Genomic DNA, 25,237 nt, shown 5'->3' with positions numbered 1-25,237 from the left:
AGAAACTTTTTAAACATTTATATATTCAGGTAGTTAAGGGGGAAAATCCCTTTTTTATTAAGATACAGAATGCATGTTTATCAAAATTCATCTCACATTCCATTTAGAAATATAGATATCTTGGGTTTGAAAGAGCTTACCAAACTACAAAGAATGACAGATAGTATTACTGACAGAACAAAGTTGTGAATGATAAAAGAACCCAGGAAATGTTTATACTCATGTGGCTATAAATTAGCTAGTAATGAAAGAAAGAGGGCTCTTCTTTGGCTCTCACAGAGCAAACATGAAGTCGGTAAATAGAGAAGGTAGCACAGAGTGAGCGCATGCCTCCCTTTGCTCCGTGGGGAGAAATCAGGCCTCTCTGTGTCCCCATCCTGCGTGGCTGATGGGGTGTGACCCCACCACCCTGTGTGGCCGATGGGGTGTGAGCCCGCCACCTGCACTGTGATTTCTCTGGCTGTGGAGTGCAGACATTGGAGTCACGGTGGCTGGCTGTTTCCCTCCTCTCCTAGACATCATCAACAGGAGGCCGTAGGCAGAGTAGAGTAGCGTGGTGAGCCCTGTGCAGAGATCCCAGCTGATTACTAGAAAAATTGAGAGTTGTACATGTTAGTTACAATGCAAAAATGTGTCATTTTGCTGCTCCGAGCAGCATCTGTCAAAGCCATCTGAAGAATGGGTGCCTCTACCACGGCCTAGCTTACTAAATGTTACGTTTGTCTAAAGTACAGTGACCGATTCGCTGGAACCACTGGTGCACAACGGCCCTCTGCAAATCCTACCTCCAGTGCTCACAGCACACTGAACTTCGGCTGGGAGAGGCTGCCCGTCCACACCCGCATATCTCATGGCAGACTCTGAGACATCAGGATCACCTGTCAGTCTGTGGAAGCTGATTGCTGGGCCCCGTTCCTCCAGTTCCTAATTCATTCAGTCTGGAGAGGACCTGAGAATTTGCCTTTCTAACAAGTTTTCCTCATGATAGGAGGCTGGGGTGAGGGACCATGATTTGAGGACCACTGCCTTACTAGTCAAGTTCTGTGCTTCCCAAGAATCAACTTCATTGGTTCTCAGACCACCTCAGAGAAAATGCTTGGACTTTATACCAAGAGATTAGTCAATGAATGTATAGCTATATGTTTTAAATTAAAATGTTTACAGCATGAATTTTTTTTAATTCTTCTTTAATTTCCTGGTTGACCAGTTCATTCTTTAGTAGGATGCTCTTTAGCCTCTATGTATTTGAGTTCATGTACTTTTTTTGATGGTTCCCACTGTAAGTCGTGTTTTTGATTGACCGATGAACTGCTCTTCCCAAATACATCTGAAAAGACAGCCTGCACCGTAGGAGGGATGGTGTACTGATGTTCACAGTGGAGATGAGGACATCTTTCCCACAATTTTGAGGGTTGAGTGCTGGGACATGTAAGAATATCTGAAATACGAGGGCTCCTGGGTGGCACAGTCAGTTAAGTGTCTCACTCTTGGTTTTGGCTCAGGTCATGATTTCAACGTCGTGAGGTCGAGCCCTGCATCGGGTTCCGTGCTCAGAGGGGCATCTGCTTAAGATTCTCCCTGCCCCTCCCCTCTGCATGCTCGCTCACTCACTGGCTCGCTCTCTCTCTCTCTCTCAAATAAGTAAATCTTTTAAAAAATATCTGAGATACACACAGAAAAGCATTTTCTTTATGGATAGAAACAGGGCTCAGTGGCAACTGTGAGAAGTGATGAACACGCAGGAGTTTAAAAAAAATACAGCAGCAGGAATGTTCCAGCCGAGGTGCCCAGATTTGGCATGGCCCATTTTATGCATAAGGTACCAGAGGCCCAGGAAGATTAAGAGCCAGGCACTGTGCTAGGCACTGGAGGAGAAACCATGAACAAAACACACAGGTTCCTTTCCTCATCGAGCTGAAACTCCTTTTTCTTATGAGGAAACGGTAAATTTCAGTATTGGTGTTGAATTCTTAAAAACAGGAGAATGTTTGGATTCCTTGGTTTTAAAAATTGGAGAACATTGTTATAAGCATACTGTGGAAGGTGGCAGGCAGCCCAGTATGCTTTGTTTCAAGTGCAAACACAGTGGAATGAATGCCTTAAATTTTCCTTAGTGCCGACTGACTTTTCATTACTAACATAATGATTTGCATGTATGCGTTTCCTTCCGAAGAGGTGAAGAAAGAGGACCATTCACCTACCTCCCCAGTGTTTCGCTTGGTAACTGAGGTCACCCCACTTCCTGCTTATCCTCATTCTTAGGTGTGGAAATGAGGACGGTAAGAACATCACCGTCATTTTCCAATAATAACCAGTGTTCATAACGTGCAGCCCTAGGCACGTGCCTCCTCTAGATGACCAAGTAGAGACCTAGGTTACTCAAGGTCGCAGAACTTACCCAAGTGAAAACAGGATTTGAGCTCTGATCCTTCTGACTCCAGCATCATTACCACAGATACACTTGTACAGGAGCTTTCGTTGTGTTCCTGGAAAAACGAGGTCTCTTGCCTGCATTTTGCATAGAATGTTTTCCGTGGTCTTGAGATGGGGTGCACCTGCCCTCGGTCACTGCAGTGCACGACAGAGGGAAGGGACTGTTTTAGAACTGAAGGCGCCATCTATTAGCTCGTAGAAGGGAGCCATTTTTGAATGTTTGTTTTTTCTAATTGTGTGTTAAGTAAAGTGATTGGACAAACAGTCCTCTCCCGCTTGCTAATCTGCTATAAATCAACCTTCAGATGTTAATAAAACAAGTCAAGACTGACAAAGGAAGTTCCATTTGTATTTTAAACTCCCAATTCATCAGGGTCTCCTCCTTTAGATCTTCAGTGAGAGTGTCCTTGGTCTTAATGTAGCTGGAAGATAAAACACTGATAAAAGAGCCATTGTCTCAGAAGAGCATTAATAAAAAATGAATGTTGATCCTCATTGAGTAGTATTTAAACATACGGGGTGGGAGCAGCAGTCTGCAGGGAGCATCTAAGTCTGTTAGAATTTGCCTTGGTATCTCATTTTCCTCTTCTTGGTGCTGTGCCCTCACCACCCGGCTGCCTTAGCAGAGTGTAAACTGTCATACAAGGATTGGAAAAGATATGTATAGATACCGCACTGTAGCAGATTCCCAGATTTTCTGCTAGTATTGTTCCTACTTTGAAACAATGGACTTTCTCCTGCTAGCTTTCTCTGAAATCTGGTTCTAAGATGTTCAGTGGCTCATTTTCTGTTCTATCCTTTTCATTGTTTGCCTGTTTCCCTTGGTTCCTGATAAGTTCGTTTTAAGTTCCCCCTCCTAATTGTCTGTCATGCTTGGTGTAACAAAAAGAGCTCCCAATGGCCAAAGGTGGGACAATTTGCACAATAATACTAGTAACACTAGTATTGGATTATAAACCAAACAATAAAATAAACATCCATCCGAGTCCGCACTACTCTAAATAAATGACCAAGTAAATGGGGGAAAGGGGAAGCTCTTCTACATAGAAGAACTTCAGTCCAGAGCGAGAGAGACAAACAATTGCCACTTGAATACCGTAATAGTGATCGCTGCAGGCAGGACCCACCAATGAGTGCTGAAATGAAGGAGCAGAGGTTTATGGAGAAAATAGAATAGTTACGCAGCTTCCGAGTGTGTCCCCCCAAATATTGATTAATTAATCTGGTAGTTTTAACATGTATGTATGTAATGTATGTATGTTCACAAATTCTTTGAGGTTTCACCTTCCCGGAGGTGCAGCTGACCTCACCTCTTGCCCATGAGTGTGGGCTGCACTTGAGTGACTCTGGTTCTCACAAACAGAAGGGGGAGAGTAAGAACTTTGCAGTGGAGAAACCCAGCCCTAGCTGCCCAGGGTTCACATCATCAGTAAAAGACCCCGATACCACGTTATCCCCTGGTATGACGTTAGCAGAAGGGCGCATCATCTCTGTGGTATTCTTCCCTGAAACCGTGATCTCAGTCCCTCATGTGAAAACATCAAACCTGATTGGAGGGACGGTCTACAAAATTGCTGACCAGTCTCCTCAGACTGTCCAGGAGATGCAGTGGTGTTGTACAATGTCAATTTCTTCGTTCTGGTCACTGTGCCATTCTTAGGGGAGGTTTACGAGAACTCGCTACTATTTTTGCCACTTATCTAGAAGTCTTAAAGCATTTAAAAATCTCTGGGAGAGAAAAAAGACCACTCAAGAGCATAGGAGAGCCTAAGGTAAAGAAATTGTAGGATTGATCATCTTATGCACTCACATATTCATTTGTTCATTCATTCATTCACCAAATACTTGTTGCCAGATGCCGTGGGGAATGCCGACGATGTAGTGGTGTGAAAGAATCTGGGTGCTCTCCCTCTGCAGAGTCGGGTGTGGTGCCTGGTGCAGAGGAAGTATCTGCTGATCGCCTGCTTCTGTGACGGTCACAGCTGAGCGGGGTATGTGGCAGTTTAAACGGGTGTGAAAATAAGCCAGGTGGGGTGTGCTCTGGAAGCACATAGGGGTGGCACTTAACCCAGGGTGAGAGACCATATCCCTGATTGCCCTTCATAATAGGAGGAAACCCGTTGTTTAATCCTTCAAGTGTGTTCAGAGTTTTTTGTAGGAATCACATACCTATGACTTAAATTTTGAAGTTGACTTTGTTCTTTTAGATTCTGAATGGCTACTAAAAGTAAAAACAGTGTCGTAACTTGTTTTGTGTGCCTCAGATCCTAAGGGATGCTGTGGAGTTTGTAGGGGGGGTGAGAGGATTTTCAAATTCTTTTAGGTTGGAATCATTATTTTGAGTTATATTTAACAACAAAAAATACATAGCATGAAGTATATAGATGGGTGTTATGGTTTTTTTTAAATTGGGTAGTAAAAATATAGGAGTGTATAAAATTTTTGATGTTACAAAGATGTACTCAAAATATGCTAAAATCAGAACAAATATTTATGCAAAAGGATTTTCACTGAAGCATTTTTAAAATCATAAAACTTAGAAACCATCTAAATATATAAAAAGTGAGATGTTTAAATGGCTTTTCTGGGATACATCTATAATGTACTGTAATACAGTAATTAAGAATTTTAGACACATACACACTCCATATATGGAAAGGAAAAGGACTACACTAAAATATTAGTCATAATTATCTCAGAGTTGTGGGATTTCTTACTTAGCCATTTTTGTTTTACTCTTTCTTCCGTGACTATGATTTAATAATTAGCATCAAAGTTAAATTTTGAGAAGAGTATTAATTCTTAAAGGCACTGGTATGGAGGTCCCAGGACTCCAAATGCAGTGGTTAATAACAAATGCTTTCAGTAAAATGAGAATCCTTCTGGAACTCAGGAAAGCTAGTTGAAGGATGCTTGTGTAGCATAAATAATCACTGCGTATTAGCTTCATTTTTATGCCCCATTTCTCAATACACTTTCAAATAACGTCTTCCATGGGTTTTATGAAGGAAAAACCATGGGTCCACAATGAGTATGTCCTCAACCCCTTGGTCCACCTCGTGGGTACTCTCCCGCAGCTCGGGCGTCTCTGAGTGCTGGAAAGTACTTGGCCTGTGTAGCAAGTGGATGAATTCTATGTTGCCTCTTCCTCAAAGAGACCAATCATCTCAATAAGAGCATTTGGAAATCTTTCTCTTCAAATTGGTCACAAGGTGGTAAATAAGCATAGCCCATCTGCCGGTGTCTGTCATTGTCGTGTGGCTGTCTGACCTGTCAACGACCATGAGCATCGTTACTCTGAAAAGTTAGGTCTGACCCAGGCCATCAGGCACAAAGATAGGGGCCTGCTGGCCACACTGGCAGCTTCCTGATACGGCATGCTCGGATTACAAACCGGGAAAGGGAAAAGTCGTTAGAGCACGGAGTCCTCCCCGCCCCGGTTTACTCTGTGCGCGTAGGTCGTGAGAGGCTGTGCTGAGACCACGCCAGAGAAGTCCACCCGAGCATATTCAAACAAGAGGGTGAAGACGACGAGCTGTCATCGTGAAGATGGGTCAGGCTGATGGAGAAGCGGGTTAATTGACTAAGGCACCAGAGCTTGAGGTAGGACTGAGCAAATGGGAGTCCGGAACCAAGGTGAAATGAGGAGGAAAGGCATTGAGCCGGGAGTGGGAGAGGGAGCTAACAATGCAGAGGAGCGCGGGGCCCTTTGCATGGCAGCATTTCTACTTGGAGTCGTTCAAGGAACCATTCCTTTCCTTCTGCTTGGGCTGCACTCAGGCTTAAAGGGGCACCCTTCTAACAGGTGAGTGGGGGCCCTAGGTCTGCATTCTTCTATCAGATAAAGCAGCTCCGCCCTTGGGAGGAAAAGGAAATCAGAAAATTGACTTGCCTGTTGTTTAAAAAAGATAATAATAAAAACAAAACCAGCTTTCTAGGGCATCTGTAACGATCATTTGATTTTCCTAATGTGTTGAGCTACAAACATCTAAAAAAGAAAAAAGAGGTGCCTTTTATCTTCATCTTCCCCTGAACTAGGACTTTTCCTATTAAAAGATGAATGGAGGACGCAGAAAGTGTAAGGGAACCTACCATACGTACCTCCTCGGATTCACCGAGCCCTTGCCTCCAAAGAACTCCAATAGCTTCCTGATCTTGGTAGCATGTTACAACAAAAGTCAAGTGGTGGCCTCTCGGCCTCCTGTCCCAGTGTCCATGATGAGCAAGGCTCACCGGGGCTGGTCTTAGACCCAGGGCCGAGTGCTGAGCACCCCCATGGTATAGGGCCCACATCCTAAACAGATAGTTGAGATCCACAGCCTGGGTGGGGAGTAGCAAAGGAACAAAGCTGGTGACACGGTGCAGCTCAGAGTTCTCTCTTTGACCTGTTCGCAGGCCTTTCATTGAGGCTTGTTTACCATGCTTTTCTTGTGGTTTGTGACAGATAAGAACTGTATTGATTCCTAGCATCTGCTGGCAGTAACCTTTGAAAGGGCAGGCAATGCATCACCACAGAATTGTATCTATCAATATCGGAGTAATAGAAAGACAGGGATGACGTGTAATCACAGCCCTGCTGGCAGATCACAAATCGGAGCTGATATGCTACTACTAATGGGCAGTAGAAAGGGACACGGATTAACATTTGGGTAAAGCCGGGGGGGACATGTCGATAGAAAGGACGAGATTTGGCCACGAGGAAAGTTCAAATGGGATTGGTCATCCTCCCAGAGAGCCAGAGAAGTTCAGTATCTTACCCACACTTATAGAGCTAGTAAGCAGTAGTGCCTCTCCCTGAGCCTCAGTTTCCATATCTGTAAAATAGACCTGCATGAAGGATTCAGTAAGATTATGTGTGCCGGTTCTCAAAGTGTGTTCCCTGGAGTAGCAGCATCAGCGGTGCCGGGGGGAACTTACAAGAAACACAAGTTCTCAGGCCCCACCCCAGACCTCCCAAATTAGAAACCCTGGAGTGGGACCCAGCAAGTAAGCCCTCTGGGTGATACGGATGCGTGCCAAAAAAAGTTGAGCAGATGTGTGCAAAACAGCCACCACTGTGCCCGGCACAGAGCTAAGGTTTAGAGAAGCAGCATTTCACTGGTGTTTGTATTAGTAGTATTTAGTCCTACCATGTCTACTAAAAATTTTGTTTATAAACTCTACAACCGTCACAGTTTATTATTATTATTATTATTATTATTTATAGGTAAGTTAGTGGTCAAAAGAAACCTCTTTTTGACAGATAAGCATTTGTGACCTGTAAGCGATGTCCTAGAACCGGGTATGTAATTCCTGCACTCATGATTTCTAAGTCTAGAGGGTACCGGCATTCTAAAGGTTAACATTCTAATGTGTACTTTGGACATATTAGTGCTTTTGACATGTCGGGAAGCTTCCAGCTTGGACAGTGAATAGCGCTACAATTTAATAACATAAATGGAGTCTGTCTGATTCTGCAAAGAAACGGCCTTCCTTGGGGCCCAGAATATATAGTCCCTTCTGCAGTTACACTCACAGTATTTTTAATCATTTCATGTTTTTATTATATCCCAAGTACAAGGTGCTACAAAGAGTCCCTGGTGCTGGCAGTCACTCAAAAATTGACAAATCTAAAAAGTGAATAGAACAGCAAGTAGCCCATTAGGGGTTTTCTTTTTTTTTCTCTTTATTTAAAAAAACTTTTTAAAAAAGAAAAACTACCTTATAACATGGAGAGGGTTGATTTTGGCATCTTATACATGAAAAGTAGTCGTAATAAAGTTGCCCGATTGTTGGTCTTTTCTCTGCAGAAATTATGGCTGTGCACAACTGTGGGGGTTTAACTGTGTTTCCATGAAGTACGTAATTCACACTCTAAATGTGACAAGCATGACTGCCCATAAACCTAACGACTTTTTTAAGAGCCCAAAATTCAGAACATTATTCTCTCTGAAACTGCACTTTAGTAACCCAGCAGAACCGTTCAGAGATCTGCTTCCGTTGCAGTAAAGGCATCTGGGCGCGCCAGTGGGGAAAATGCTGAAAGCTTTCATACAAGAACAAATTTGTTAGAGGAATGAAGTACAAACCAATTGCAATTGCCATATGGTAAGGAATCGGAAGAATAGAAGCTAGGACATGGCAGGGACTGTTGCGCCACGCCACCCTCCCCCCTCCCAACCAATCAATCAATATTTATATTTATATATAAAGATTTGCTAGGAAACTGACACACTGGTGAAATTCTGCGCGTGTAAAGTTTCAGAGTGATGGGAAACAGCTCCCCCAAGCTGAGGTTCTTACTCTTAGGTGGACCCTGTCCTGCTGTGCTCCTGGGAGCAGCTGCTAAAGATGCGGTTAGCCCGGTCCGGGTGGCAGGGCACATTCACATGGGTCCCTGGTCCCGGCTGATGCATGGACCATGAAGAGCCCACAGAGGAATGAAACTGTTGTTTACCTCCCCTCCCCCTGAGCACTCTGTGCAAGGCTCTTTCTTCTGCCTGCTTCTTTCTACCTCTAGCTTCAGGCTCTTATTATGTCTCTTAAACTTCTGCCTGTGTCATTTACCTGTATTTTGCAGCAAATTGTATCTACTGGGCGCAGAGTGAAAACGCCTGCCGTAATGGGGAGTAGAGCTTTTATTTATTTTTTCCTCCCTTCACATCCTGTAGTTGAATTTCATCACTTAACGTGGCAAACCTCTGCAGCCTCTTTGGAGTTTTCATTTTGGACCACTTGCTTTATTTCCCTATTTGTTGTTTTTGTCTCCACCGGCTCACAGAACATTATGGTAACCAGTAAAACCAGAGAAGCAAAAACTCAGCAGGTCCTGCGTGGGAACTGACAAACCCGCTAGGTGGGCACATGCCGGCTAGAGTAGTTTTTGCAGTGGAATGCAGAGTAATCTATTGGCTGTGGTTGCAGTCAGCTAGCTGCTGTGGGAGAGGATTTTTCATTTGCCTACTAGCTGCTCTATGAAACTTGAGGAGGAATGCTACATTCTAGTTCTTGTTGACTTGGAGAATGAGCTACGTCACTTTATCTTCATGCAGACTTGAATTTTTTAAAATCCATTTTTAAATGAGAAATTGGTGAAGCCATGTGTCTCCCTGGAGACTGACCTCACTTGGTGTGATTCATGACCTTCTTTATCCCATGACTCAGGGATGCAGCGGTTTCCTTGAAACAAGTTGTCTAGGAGCACACCCTGTTGTAAGATCTTCTTGGGTAAACCCAACAGTCTCGTGTTGGTGTACGTGATATGAGGGAGCAATTAGAATTGCTGGACTCCAGGCCAGAGCTCCTCAGACTGTACCAATGAATGATGGGAGTCTCTTGTTAAAATGCAAATTCTCACTCAGTAAGTCTGGTAGGACTTTGAGAATTCTACATTTTTAATAGCATCCCAGGGATTTTCAAAACTGCCGGTGTTCCAAGCTGAATAGCAAGGCGCTAGTGGGGTTGGTAGTGGGGGATGCGCAGGTTTCCTCATATCTTTTGGCGCCAGTGAGTGCTACGGAAACCCATCTCAGTGGTGAACAGCAGAAGTGATAAGGAGGATGTGTGTACACTTTGTCTTCTAACTCCTTTATAAAGGTTGCTCTGTGCTGGTCTTTCCTTAGACCAGTGAATGTTAACTGGAGTTTAGTTGAGGCGACAAAGGAACACTCAGCCACCCTTGCAGAATTGAAAACCTACTGATGCCAAAGCCCATGTGCCTAACCTCGAATACTCTTGACTCCTCACTCATTCTCACTCATTCCTCCAGCCTGGGCCCTGCTGTCCTCTCTATACTCCCTTCCTGGCTCTTATCAGCCGTGAGTACTCTGGCAGAAGTCTCTTAACTGATCTTGGCTCCAGCCCTTGCCCTGCCTCCACTCCAACCTCCCTCTCCACATAGACGTTATCTTTCAGAACACAGATGTGATCATATCACCTCCTGGATTAAAATCACTTAATAGCTCCCTATTAATTACAAGATAAAGTGCAAATTCTCTAGCCTGGCATACCATGTCCTTCAATATCTGGACCCAATGACCTTTCCAGAAAGCATCCCTTCCTCTCACTTTTCAGAGCACACTGTACCCTTCCCTTTGTTCTAAACATGTGCCATGATCCTTCTTTAAATTGCTCCTCTTCCCTGCTCTAGGACCCCTACCCCCATCCGGAAGGAGTAGTTCCTCCCTCCTCCAGGTTCCCACAGCACGTTAGAATTCTTGTGCCTTGCCACATTGTGTGGTCACTCTGTGTACATGTGTCTGTCTTCCCCCAACATCAGGAACTTCTGGAAACTGGGCTCTTTTCTCCATTGAGCACTGTAGATACAATACTAGGGCCTGTTTCTTTCCAAGAATCTTGTGAAAATGCCTGAACCACAGAAAAGAGAATTGTTGGTTTCAGAATGAAAGGTACAGTTGGAATTATCATTTCAAAAACAAAAATATAGAAAACACTTGAAATGTTTAATACAAAATTATATTTAATGTGGGACATGAGTACAACTTAATATATTTTGATGATAGTGCTGAGGGCCTATGTAGGTCTTAAAACAGCCCTTCCTTGGTCCCTTTGTTTAAGAGCTTTCACTGGACCCTTGCTCTGTAAGTGGACACTGGGTTATGCTTTGGGGATACAACAGTGAAGAAGGAGCACGGGTTGGGGGCCACACAACCAGTGTGCCAAGTCTCACGCAGCATGAATATTCCAATTGTCCCATCTGGTTCTCAGCCTAGTGAGAGAGGCATTTTTATGCCCATTTTACATGTGGGAAACCTAAGATTTAGAGAGCTAAAGGAACTTTTCCAGGGTCCAGCTAATAAGCAGTGCTAGCACTTGAACCCAGATCGCAGTCAAAGGTAGGAAACCACCCTATAAACAAACGATCATAGAACTATCTGTGTAACAGGTGCCGAGACCAGGCAGGGCACCATGAGCCAGAAGCCTTGAAGGCTGGGCATGGAGGCATCAGGGTTTTACAGAGAAAGCTAATGACTGGAGCTGGATCCTATGGGACAAGTAAGGATTCCTCCATGGGCAGTTTCCCTACTTTTATAAATAGATTAGTAATGGGTAGTTTTGATCAAATAATAACAATATAAGAAATTAATGTCAATAACTAGTGTCAGTCACCGAGTTTTTTATTGATTCATTTCCCACATTCAAAGGTCTGTTTTTACCTAAGAACGTCTATTAGTGTCAAAGTGTAATTGTTGAACTAAACCAAATATTATTTTGTCTATGCACTTTTCTTTCCTCTGGTGTCACATGAAGGGGGAGAAAATCCCACCCCCTAGTGCACAGTAGCACACCACTTAGTTGAAGGTTAGGTTTCCAGAGACCCTCAAACATCCTGGACACACCCGGGAACTCATTAATAAGCAGGAAAGGTCTCAACACCAGTAGCTTTCGCAAAGCTCTTGCACTTAATAATAAAGGAAAGAATTATCTGCAAGAAGTGACAGCCAGCATTGAAGGGAAGCAACAGAGGCCATGCACACAAGCCTCACCGGCCCAGATTTTTTAAGAGAAATGCCTGATATTCGTATGTATCCCGTGAATTCACGTGACCTTCTCCGTATAGACGCACAGGGCAAAGGAAACAGGGAAGTCAACAAGCCCTGTGGAGGCTGCTTTTCTTTCATTTCGTTTTAGTTTTGGCATGTAGAGATCCAGTTACATGGAAAGCTCACTTTTGTGGAATGTTCCATTCCCTCGGGATGCTAGCCAGGGATCTGAGGTATTGACCGTTGAGGTTTTCCACTGAGGATGGTGTGTCACCGGTGACCCTTCCCATCCTGTGGATGCAGAGATTGTTCTCGGAACTAGGTATGGCGGTCTAGTTAAATGGGGAAAACCCGAATACAAGGCACATTTTTTACTCTGTAAACTGAACCTGATTTCAGATGTCCAGTCCTCTGCCTCTTACCCCTGCAGTTCACTTTCTGCTATTCTTACTTGTGATGGTTTTTGTTTGCAGTTTAACATACATGATGAAGATGTTTGAATTCACTCTGTGCTTTTTAAAAAGTTAGCCTTTTTTTTTTAAATTTTATTTATTTATTTGACAGAGATAGAGACAGCCAGCGAGAGAGGGAACACAAGCAGGGGGAGTGGGAGAAGAAGAAGCAGGCTCCCAGCAGAGGAGCCCGATATGGGGCTTGATCCCAGGACTCTGGGATCATGCCCTGAGCCCGAAGGCAGACACTTAACGACTGAGCCACCCAGGTGCCCCTAAAAGTTAGCCTTAAAATGAAAAGAATAGTAGCTAAAGCTCTGAAATGGAAAAAATTCCAGCAGATTATGGGCGATCAGAAGATCCTGGTTGTCTAGACAGAGGCTACATGGAGATAGCCATGATGCTAATGAAGAAATTGGCGGAGGAGGAGATTATATTGTTTGTTTAACATTTTCGGAGCTTAAAAAAAAAACACTGTGAATACGCATTTCTTCACTTGATTCTCGTAATAACCCCAGAGAAAGCTACTGTTTACCCTTTTTAAAATATAAAAATAGACTCAGAGTTTGCCCAATTACACCACCAGTAAGCTCAGAACTCCTGCTCTCCAAGTCCAGTGGTCTCATTTCTCCTCAGATTTCCCCTTAAGAGGGAAGGACAAGGCACATGTCCTTATCACTTGCCTCTAATTTCAATCATTAATCAGCAGCCCACACTCAGATGATACTAATCAAGTTATTTTTTTTTATAATGGCGCCAATTTAGATAGAGTGCATATCTGACTCACACAGGCTTAGAATGGGGGACTCGAGAGTCATGAAAAATAGAATCTGGAATTCTTTTGGCCGCTCTCCATATGCAATCCCTTTGTTAAACTCTGACCAGTAAGGAGCTTTCTTACTCATATGCCTCTTTCAGACTCAGCTGGGACCAGCAGCTCAAGAGCCCAGAGGTCAAACAAAACAAAACAAAACGAAAGCCCCACCACTTGCTTTATGACTGACAAATGATAGAGGGAATAACTCACCAATAAGGGCCTTAGTCACGGACCCTGATTTTCCAGCTAAGAAATTGTCATTTCATATGATAGTCCAAAGCTACTTGGCTTCCTGGTAGGAGATGTAAGTTGTATGTTGCAGCATTATTCGGCATGATGATTATCATGGATTTACAGCTGTTTCTTGCACAAACCATATTACACACACTCGGAGTTCTCTCTAGAATGAGAGTCTGAAACCTCGATCCCTCCCGTTCCCTCGTTTTCTGTTTCTGCAGTAATGTCAGTTGAAGCTGACATTCTCTCTGAGTCCATATCTGATGTGTTCCAACTGATATCCTCACTTGCTTGTCCTGTCGGCTCTAAGCTTTAAATTTGGAAGGTTTTCAATGGCTCTTGTTGGCAGGAAAAATGAACAATGAGATGTAGAAAGAGACTTGCTATTACAGCCAAATTTCAGTCACGTAGGTTGTCAATACTAATGAACGCTCTTGCAGCAGATACTGTAAATGCCTGAACTTGCAGTGGGGCAGTCTTTGAGTTCGGATCATTCAGCAGGATAGACATCTTCCCTCTAAATACTGAAGGGCCAGTGTTTAGACTCTGGTTATGGAGCCCATTTGTCCAAGATCACGACATTGGAACACACGGATTGCTGGTAGGCTTCACGTTCCCTTATGTACTAAGAGGATGACTTTAGTTTTATTCCTAAATCATATCAGTGAGATACGGTAGATTCTTCCAGCACTTCCCCTCTGTGCTTTGGCATCATAAAGCCTCATTAATATCATGTAATTGTTAATAGTGCCGTTATCTAGAGTTAAATAGGCATAGGTTCAGGTATTGGTTCCAGCCACTTAATTAGCTTCCCTAAATCTGTATAATGGGGGTGATACTAAAATGATGAACCCTCCCTAGGATTGTTGAGGGTTAAGTGAGATAATGTAAAAAAGCTAGCGCCTGGCACATAGAAAACATTTTTAAAATATATTAGCTGTTGTTATCATGCTGATGATTAAAATAATACCCCCTCCAGCAATAGTGGGAGTTTTCTGGATATTAAAAAAAAAATTTTTTTTTAAATAATAATGAACACTTTGGAGAAGAAATAATTTGTTTCTCTTGCCTCGGGACTGGGAGAAAAGCAGTCCCTTCCTCCTCTTCCCTGTGTGTAGCGATTATTGTTACACGTTATAGCCTTGTGATTTTAAATATCTTACACTTATTGTTAGTCTTTTGACATCCTGGAGGCAAATGTGAAGAAAAAGAGGAGAAGAATCAGCTTTTAGTGAGTTCAAGCGAAAAGTGACCCCCGTTTAATCATGGTACCTCTTATCAAAGGGAAAATGATATTAAATTAGGTGCTTAAAATCCAAGTATGACAAATAAGGGAACACACAGGCCCTTCCCATTGAGACTTGAGATTGGGGTTCTGAGGAAAGTCAATTTAAAGAACTTTATAGAGGAGCAGTTAGTAACAGCAACTATTGTAAATAGTCTGCATCTCTAATCAGCTTACGACTTAGGGGCATTGACAAGTGTCACTTACAGAAAAGCAGCCACATCCCCATAGCCTTGAAATCCTAGATTTTTCATTTGGTTAGGAAGAAAAGGCAACATTATATTTTCTTACAGGGTGATAGCTCACCAGAGGCCCGTGCGATGTATAATATTATAAATGGTTTGGCTGCTGATAGGTCTTCTGGGGTGAGAGAGAAGTCCAAGTTGCCTTAAGTCTTTTTAGGAATAATAGAACCTAATACTTGTATCTTCCTTTGCGGTTTCCAAATACATCAATGTGCATTTTGAGTTGTAACCATGTAAACCTTGAGTTATGAATAGCATGTGCTTTGGGGGGAGTGGGTAGCTCTACTTGTGATTATAATTGTCGATCCCGTTACCCCAGGCCTGAGCTGACTTGGGGACCCAGGAGCGCTGTGTTTGTTGAAGGGTGAGCGAGCCCGCGGTTTGTCAGCTTCCAGCTTCTGTCTGTGGGATTCCTCCCTCTTAGAATGAGACTTCCTTCCCCAGTACCCCACGTGCACAGATAGGGAAATTTTCCACGGCTGGTTCTCACTGTACAAAGGCATCATTTGATATATCCCCGGGAATATAATCTCATATTATCAGTTCATTAGCAAAGCGGTTGATGCACAATGTCAACAGTTGGCCTTCGGCACATTTTGTGTAAGAGAAACAATCTATTTTGAAATGCTGGAACACCACCGGCCTTGAAGTGCTGCTGGAGCAGCTCAGTCTAAAACTGTTCTTTTATTCTTCTTTTGCTTAAACGAACATCACAGAATCAGATCCATTGAGAAGATTCTACTTGCTTTGCTAACACAATTAGTTTTCTAAGGAGCCTCTGTCTTCAGATTGTTCTTCTCCAAAGTCCAAATTGGCCGGCGGTGGGTTTTGTTTTGTTTTTTAATGAATATATTTTTAAGAGCCCCCCTTTCTCCCAAGAGCCTCTAAGCAGATTTAGTAGGCTTAGTAGGACTCTTCGGCAAGGTGATTTGAATGCCATCCTACCAGCAAATAAAGGTGACTTTTCTACTTTGGGGGCTCCTTTTTTAATTCTCACAAAACCTGTCCACCTGAGGGAGTTTTTCTTCAGGGTTAGACTCTCCTCCCTCCAAAAAAAGACACCCTCTTTTTGATCAAGAGAAAGCCACAAAACCTGTCCAGCTATGGAAAGGAGTTAATGGAGGAAAAAATCTAGGATTTTCACCTTTCCGTGTGAAGAGCCGAATGATTCAGTGATTATTATGATCTCGTATAGTTTATTTGCATATTCGTTTCTTTTACTGCCCTTTTCTTTCTTGTTAAGTGATATTCAGTGGAAAAGCCTGTTCGTCTTTAATGGATGGGTATCACTCCCAATAAACATTCTCATGAAGGGGACTGTACCTCTACATTTTATGGGATCTGGCAGCTTGGACCTTAAGCATCCTAATGGCTTGGCCTCTTTAGTGCCGAGGGCTCTGATTAAAAAGTCCTGTTGAGCTCAGACCTCTAAAAGCAAAGCAGCTCGTGTGACGGCTACAATTGAAATAGCACAGGCACTGTAACTACTTTCTTTTGTCCCCGTCTTCCTTGCAAAGACTTTTCAGACTTCTAATCAATGTTTCCTTTCACAAAAGAGATTCTCATCCTATATGTAAATACCAGTTGGACTGTGCTTGACCTCGGTTCTTCAGCCCTGATGTTGAAAACCAGTAGACACAAAGGTAAAAACAACTTGACGGTTATTAGTATTTCAAGTTAAGACTCCGGTCACCTTTGGTTTGGCATGGTATAAAGGATCATTCTCTTAGAAGAGAAAAGCGGAAACAGCTCTTCTTGCAAATGAAGGTGCAAGATTAAAGGATTTCATGGGGACGAGAGAAACTTTACATAATTCTTTACAATAACGTTTGTCCTGTTTTAAAACCTGACTGCTTTCCAGTTTCCAAGTTGATGGCAGAATTATCAAAAATCTATTCACTAGGTAAATTTTGTTGGCCTTAGATCCATCAAAAACTAGGCTCGGAGCTGTGGAAGGTAAAATCTGGCAGTGCTGTTCTATACTACCCCTTCCAAAAGGAGCTTCACAATATAAAGGATTTGCAAGATCTGAGATTTGCAGAATGGACCTTTGTATAACTTGGTGTGGTTGATGTTCAGTTAGACCCTGAGCTGAACGCGTTGTGGCCAACCACCGCCATAAGCATCAGTATTCTTGGCTGGTCCCCCTTCATGTACATTTTGGAGTTAAAGGTGAAATTCCATCTTTAACCCCCTTGTGGTTGTCTGCACAGTGATTGATGAACTAGATGTGATTCCCTGAAGACCTTTCAAAGGGTGGATGAAGGATGGAATGTCAGCCTTTTTTTTTTTAAACCAGGCCTTTTGCTTAATACAGCTTTTAAAATTAATGTCCTTTTTTGAATGCCAAGAAAACAAAGGGAATTTCTCAGAGCGTGTGCAGCCTGACACAATAGGCCTTAATTGGTGTCAAGGAGATGTTAGGATGAATGGGGAAATGCCCATTTAGCTGATAAGACTGAAAACTGGAGCCTTGTTATGAGCTGTCATCTCAACGTGTATTTAAACTATAGCAAAACTGAAACATATTTGCCATATAGATCATAATGACTCCAAAGGAGCCATTATACTCTATTATGTAATTACATAATCAAAGCATGCATAGTAATCAGCTTTTGGAATTCAATGCTAATCAAACATACCTATACTATGTGTTTAAGCTAAAATAGAGAACGTTAATTTGCCATTAGTCAGCTAAACAAGAATGTGTATACAGAATATTCATGAATAGCTTAATGTTGTGTCAGATGATATTTTTTGTTTTGTATTCAGGGGAAATCAACAATTTTAATTGAAGAAGAAACCAGCACTGAGGAAGATTACTCTTTAACTTGCCGTTCAAAAATTTGCCTCACCTTTTACTGATTATAAAAGGAGATTAGATTAAATTCAGTATTTTTTTTCCTTCCATAAGCTCAAGTGACACAACAGTAATTATATTACAGGGGATTCTTAATAAGATCCTGACCATCTCCATACCATAGGATACAGTGTTCTAAATACTACGTGTAAAGCAAAGCTTTAAAAAAAACAAAAACAAAAAAACCCTTGAGCATATATTGCTTTTGTAATTAGAAACAAATCAATAAGTGTTATTCAGAAATAGCCAAGAATAGAAATACCTTGGTGGCCTATTGGGAAATGTGGCCTCTACTTTCAGCTGGGCCTTATGCTCGCCCTGTGACTTCGGGTGTTTCTCCTCCCTGGGCTCTAGTATCTTTGTGAAATGAGAGCATTGCTCCTGAGATTCCTTTCAGTTCTGTTGACCTTTGATTTCATAAGGGTTCTGTGAAAAAGAAGGTGACACAAATGAAGTGTTTTGGTTGATGTCACATAATCTTGCCCACCTAGTTATTTGTGGAGTCTGTTTAGTTTATTTTAACTCCAAATTTCATGAGCTACAGGGTTCGCACTGAGTAGACAGTCCTTGGAACATTCAATTTAACTGTTTGGGATAGCAAAACATGGATGGGGATCAAAAAGGTTAGGGGAAGCTTTGTAAACAGCAGACAGATTGAATGCTTTTGATCTTAAATAAATACTCAAGTATTCACAAAAGGTTGAAGAATCGCCTCTCTTTGAAATAAGGAATTATATTTATGTCGAAGTGGTCTTGCCCGTAACCTTAATGCACATTGATGGGTTCATCTTTTTGGACTCTGGTTCTCACTGTCTCTCATTTGCACTTTGGATGACTGAAAATGTTACTGTAATATTTAAGTGGGACTAAACTCTTTCATCAAAAGCCTTCGTGGCTTGAACTTCAAATAATTTATTTTCAAATTACTTTTACTGTAATTCTTATTAATTCAAATAGGTTTCTGATTTGATATAAAATGCTATAAATGCAAGGAACAGTTTAATGAATTGAAAGATAGGATTGAGTCTTTTAAAGGAAATGTACAAAATATGCTGACAATAATTGCTTAGATAGAAATCAAATCTTAATGGCTTTGTTAATGATTTGTAGTGAACACTGTGTTTACGTTGGGGGAACATACGCAGCTAGAAAGATTTTTCCCTCTGGGTTTCAACAGAATCTTAATTTTTTTTTTCTTTTCCTGAACCATATTCATTTCTAGTGCTAGCTCTCAGATCTTAGCAGGAGTTGTGGGGCCTCTCTTGGTGGTGGTTTTAATCGGCTCGGGGGTTAAGGGGGGGGTTCTTTCAAGTTGGGCACATACCTAATGTGGTTATAAAAACGGGGATCCCATAGAAAGAAGGGGGGCAAAGCCATTTGAAATTCTAAGACACAGAGGGCTCACAGACCAAAAGAAATAAGATTTTCAAAAACAAGTGTTTTTGACTCTTTGGAAAGTCTAAACTTAGATATCTCTTGGAGGGGAAGAATTAATAATCCTGAACCTTTAATTGGTGCAAAATTTCAAGAACTATGGTGGCTCTTTGGCGCTAATGGCTACGTTGATTATTGGCAGGGTTTGTTCATTCTTGGGGGGGTTTGTTGTTTTTGTTTTTGTTTTCTTTTGTTTTTGCAGTCTGTATTTTTGGTTTGACTTTTGCCTGTTTAGACAACCTGACTGTGCTGATTTCATGTTAGGTCCAGTCTTCCATACAGCAGAGGGGAGGGGAGGGGGGAAAAAAAGGTTTCCTTTATATGATTTTGCTACTGAAGGAGTAGGTGAGGGGACTCTATTTGCTCTTTCTCTGGGCAAACTGTCTTCCCAGTTAAGAGTCATCTGTGTTCCTCGGTGTCAGTAAGAGTTTACATAGTTGCCATAGTATAAACCAAATTCTGTTCTAACTATGACTTGCCCTTTTATCTAGACTTGACTGGAGAGACTCCCCCGGTGTAAATGAAGTGCTTTCTTTATTAACAGCCAGGCAGCGGGGGCGAGCTCCCTGTGCTGGCAAATGGCTGCCATACACTGGTAATGAAGGCATTCTCTAGGGGCAAAGTGTGCTGAGTGCCGAGAGAAAGAAGCGGTAGTAAACAAGGTGTTTTACAGTCAGGACAGTTTCTCTCTCATCTTGAAGTGTGTAATTGTGTTCTGGATAAATTATGGAAATGAAAAAAAAAATCAGAAGTTGCTCATAGGGAAATAACCCTCTTTAAAAACAAGTAAGTTTTCCAAGGCAGAGCCAACAGAACCTTGGCAGCAGATCCTGAGGTTGGCTGGTTAAAAAGTACAAACTGTATGGGCCAGAGAAAGCTGACAGAACTGGGTTCAAACACCGGCCCCAGCACTTAGCTGAATTACATTAGGCAATTTACTTGAACTTTTCTGGGTCTCCAGTTCTTAACTTTTAAAGTGGGGGTGTTGAAAACTCCAGGAGTTTGAGAGGGAAACGTGTACAAAGCAACCAGCACAGTGCCTGGCGCTGGAGAAACCTTTGCTCCCTTCCCTGCTTCTCATTCCAGCTTCTAGCTCCGAAAGCCGCCCCGCCACCGTCTTCGGGCGGCCATATTGTGGATGTAGTAGATGCCAGCAGACGCTAGTGTTGTGTGGAGTGCCACTGAAATAGTTTGTGACCAAGTGAGGTTTCAGGAAAGAACCCATGAGTTAAGCCAGTTGAAGACTGAATAAATAGGGGATTGATGAGCCAGTGGCACCCCCACCCCCACTCCAGCCCTAACCAACTCAGCTGAAATGGTCTTTACTCATCATAGAATTTTTTTTTTCCTTTTCTTAGACAATATGCTTTCTCTCTCTTGTAATAAATGTCCTAGCAACTTCTAGCTTACTGCGGGAGACTTGCTCGCCTCTCCAGCGCCAGAGTTGTATTTTTAGAAATTAGGGGGCAAATTGGAAAGTTCCAGGGAATACAGTTGCTGATATAAATAAAAATCCAGCTTGATTCTGTCTCTTAAACCTCACCCATATACACCAATTAGCAGTCAAAAATGTCTATACATGTCAGACATTGTTCGGCCCTTAAAATAAATTACCTTGCTGTTAACAGCCTTATTTAATGGCTGCTGTATATTGTACCTACTTGATTTCTTTTGCCCAGAACATGTGCTATTTCTGCCTTGACAGTATATCTGCTAATTGAGTTTTAGAAAATCAGGAAGGTTTTTTAAACGGATTATTTAAGAAAAGTACCCACGTTGCTTGTTTGTACCCTTCTGCCACACATCAAGTTGTGTTCTGTAACAACCTAATTGTCATGATATCTATTTCAGGGGGAAATTTATCAAGTCACAGTGCACCCTTCTGTTTGGAAGAAATATTTGAGGATGTGAACAGAAATTATTTTTACATAAAGGCTTCAGGCAGTTAAGAGTACTGACATACAAATCGTATTTTCATCACTGTCATTCACATTCTGCGCCTCAGATAAATAGGTCATTATTATTGCATTGCGGCCGTCCTATGGCGCCTCGAAGCATGGAGCTCTGTTTAATATAACTGCTGTCCAGCTGACCCGTGTAATTTATTGGTGATTTTTACAGTGACATTCTTGGGCCACCACCATCAGCCAAGGCACTTTGATCTCTTTCAGCAAAATACTTCGTTATCGCTTGTGATTTTTTAGCATTAGTATTATAACCATGTTAACATAGCTGGGAACCGTCATTTCCTGGGACATCGGATTTGAGATTGGCTTTCGCAATTGCAAAAAATAATATGGTAATGATGATGATACCACCGTGGATTTGCAGAGCACATTCTGTGCCAGAGCACATGGGGGCAAAAACGTGCAGATGGCAAAAATTTTACCTGAATGACTTCATAATAACACACTAAAGTGATCGATCTTATGTTACCTCATTATAAGTAATAATTAAGAATGTGTAGATTTTTTAATACACAGAATCACGGTCACCTCCTCTTTGTTCCCATCTCCTGTGCAAATGTTTGATAGCCTTAATGTGGATATGGATGCTATTCAGGAAGAATGTACCAGCATTCCAAGGAAGGACTGACACTAAAGGGTATCATTAGTTCCGCAGAAAGTATCTTATATTAGGGTCCAGTTGAATTGCAACTGACATTTAGTTCCAGTACCCCCAAGATGGTGGTCATGATCTGTAAGGCATGGTTGATGTTGAAGGGATTGAGGCCTATCCCTGGGTAGCCTTTCCATGGGTTCCTTTTAGAAATGGAAGATTCTTTTTTTTTTTTTTTAAAGATTTTATTTATTTATTTGGCAGAGATAGAGACAGCCAGCGAGAGAGGGAACACAAGCAGGGGGAGTGGGAGAGGAAGAAGCAGGCTCAGCGGAGGAGCCTGATGTGGGGCTCGATCCCTTAACGCCGGGATCACTCCCTGAGCCGAAGGCAGACGCTTAACCACTGTGCCACCCAGGCGCCCCCAGAAATGGAAGATTCTTATTTATGTTGGTAACAGACTTCTTTAGATAGAGTTAATCTCTGCCTACAACCCAGTAGACCCCATTTGGTATTCTAATCGCCTCATGGCAAGTCCCGTGACTTCAGACCGATACAACATGGAATTGTGCGGTTTAATTTTTCCTTATTTTTCTTACTAGATTGGGTTACCCTGAGGAAATAAGGGTATTGTCCTTTCTGTACATACTTTTGCCAGGACCAGCAAAACCACCTTGAAAAGCTTGCTTGATTGGCAGGAATTCCCCTTTCCTTGTTCTTTTCTCAAATCTGGGAATACACTGCTCCCTCCAGCTGGCTTCTGAATTCTGTGTTTGTCACAGAAATCTACGGAAGGAAAAATAAGCATTCCTTCATGGGTATGTTGTGGGGGTTTTTGTTGTTGTTGTTGTTGTTGTTGTTGTTGTTGTTTTGATTGCTTTTTCTCTTTGTTGATATTCCACAACGTTGTTCAGCCCACTAAGCCTTCACTGCTGGATCAAGTTAGGGAAAATTTACCCTTTCACTCACTACAAGCGCTGTGTGCCTGTGTTCTCACACCTAGGTTAATTCCCTGTGTCAGAGATCTCAAGGTTGGGTTTCACTCTAGTTGGCTTCTCAAGCACCAAGAATTTTTGTTTGTCTGTGGCTCCGATAATTTTGTCCTTATCCCCTAGTTCCCTCCTTTCTAATACTCTATCAGAGGCTGGTCTGTTCCTATGTGGATTTGGCTTAAAGCCATCTCAGACACCCTTGTCACACTTCCTCATTGCGTCCTACCGAAAAGGATCCTTCAGCAGAAATAGGATAGCAGGTGGAAATCCTCCATTTACTCTAATTGTGTCTCTATTTATGCACACACTCGTGCCCGCTCTCTCTCACGCGCACGCACGCACGCGATAGTATTTATCTTTGACCTTTGTTTCTAAATGTGACAGAGCTGGGTTTGGGGCTTCTCTTTTGTTTTCGTTTGTTTGTTTTGGTGGGGGCAGTGAATGAACCACCCTGATCTATAATTAACCTAGAAAGCTTGGGAAGTGGGACTGGGAGCCTTCCTTCTTGTATCCACACTACTCAACACGTGGAGTTGCCTAATAAATGTTGGGATTTGACAACTAGAGAGAGGATGGTGATGATGATGGCAACCACCATTTATTCAGTTTTATAGGAAGCTAGACACTGTGCTAAATGCTTTTTATTTATTACCTTCCTCAGTCTTTCTGACAGCTCTCTGAGAGGGCTTTGAATTACTGTCCCCATTTTGCAAATGAGGAACTGGCTCAGGGACTTTAAATACCTTACTTGAGATCACACAGCCAAAAAGCAATCTTCCTCTTCCCCTTCCTGATCGACCATTATACCCATTGCCCATTCTACACTTTCTATTCCATAAGGGAAGATTAGGTATCAGTTTTCACCCACATGGGAGCTTTTGAAACTCCAGGACAGTGCCCTGTATTTCTATATCCCCTCCTGTGCTGGGTGCAAGTAGGACATTCAACAATTACTTCATCTTTAGCTTTTGAATTGAATTCTCCTCTTCTCCTACCTGTGCTATAGATCATATGGGACATTTGTGAGGGGCCCTGGCTGCTGTCACTAATCACAGAAGCAGCAAACAAGCGCATCTGGAGATAAGCCTTCTATCAATCAGTGAATCTGAAAGCCTTGACTTTTTGACGAGTTCTGGAAGAGAATGTCTAAATGGCTAGGTGGGGGTGGTCCACAGTAGGGGCATGGTTTGGGACTGCCTGGGGCTGTGGGTGAGTCGAGAAGGCATAAGTTTCTGAGGGCAGAGTAACAAACCAAACTATAAGCCTCCCTAGGATTTTGTTGGGATTCCAGAGAGTTCTAGTTGGGTAGGTCCTCACTGCCACACAGTAAACAGCTGAACTGCCTATACCTTGGGAATGACGACATCCACTAATGAGATGAGATTATTTACTGAGCCCTCCTCCCTACTTCTGTTAAGTAGCCCCTTGAGTTTTCTGTGAGGCGACCGAATAGCTTAGCTCAAGGGCATGTGAGCCGAGGTTGAGTATATGCTTCTCCCCTACTCCGCTTGTGAGAGCTGCAGCTTCTTAGAAAAGTCAGGTCTCTGACCTTTCCTTACCTTTTCCAACGCACTGCTCAACTGGTGCAATATACTGGAGGCTGGGACGTTGGCATCACGACTTTTGAGAGCATGGTGATCCCAGGCTTAGTTGCATTTTGCCCCTGGGTCTCTCTGGTTTTAACGGACTCATTTTGTGGACTGCAGAGGAAGATGGGAGCCACACCGGTGTTGCCCTTGGTGCCCATTTTTTAATACGCGTCTTGTCTCTCGTTCTAACTGAGCCATTAACCAAATTTTAACTGATGGAAATTATTTTCTCCTTTTTTTTTTAAGGCGATGGACAGAATTTGTTTACGAAAGACGTGACAGTGATCGAGGGAGAAGTCGCAACCATCAGCTGCCAAGTCAATAAGAGTGACGACTCTGTGATTCAGCTGCTGAATCCCAACAGGCAGACCATTTATTTCAGGGACTTCAGGCGTAAGTTTCCATCTCTGTAACGTTAGGTGGCAACTTTTTTTTTCCTACATGTTGTCTTGGTAAAGAGATTGCCAAGGCCTCCTTTTCTGAATTTAATGTTAGATGCTTCAAGTTTAGTCAATTCTTCAGAGGGAAGAAGAGACATGCAATCATAATCTTTCTACTTAATAGAAACCTTGAATGGTCCCTTTTAAAAGTAAAGCAGACTTACTTTGCAATAGGAATTGATTGTAGTAATTCAAGGTGAATTGCAATTGAGTCCCAAATACTTAGCTGACACAAACAACTCAAATAAGGTAAGCAAGGAAAATATAACATTCTGAAGGGTAATCTGTTTGGTTTGAAGATAGAAGTTTCCAAGGCAATGCGTGCCTATAAAGACAAAACCAAAATCTCCTATCACCATAGCCTCTGGTAGATAGAAGTTACCATGTGCTGAAATCTTACCAAATGTAATAT

General features: G+C 42.4%; 1 protein-coding gene across 5 annotated transcripts in view; it reads left to right on the top strand.

The window, feature by feature from the left end:
• The window catches only part of CADM1 (cell adhesion molecule 1), a 321,733-nt gene that overhangs the window by 232,101 nt on the left and 64,395 nt on the right, over positions 1-25,237 (top strand). For all 5 annotated transcript variants that reach the window (XM_034665807.1, XM_034665806.1, XM_034665804.1 and 2 more), the window contains exon 2: positions 24,632-24,778. In XM_034665807.1, the coding sequence (XP_034521698.1) occupies positions 24,632-24,778 (147 nt within the window). The remainder of the gene's footprint in view (positions 1-24,631; positions 24,779-25,237) is intronic.

The sequence above is a fragment of the Ailuropoda melanoleuca genome, chromosome 8, assembly GCF_002007445.2.
Source record: "Ailuropoda melanoleuca isolate Jingjing chromosome 8, ASM200744v2, whole genome shotgun sequence".
NCBI lineage: Eukaryota > Metazoa > Chordata > Mammalia > Carnivora > Ursidae > Ailuropoda > Ailuropoda melanoleuca.
The sequence above is the reverse complement of the archived record's forward strand: the minus strand, read 5'-3'. Positions and strand labels throughout refer to the sequence as shown.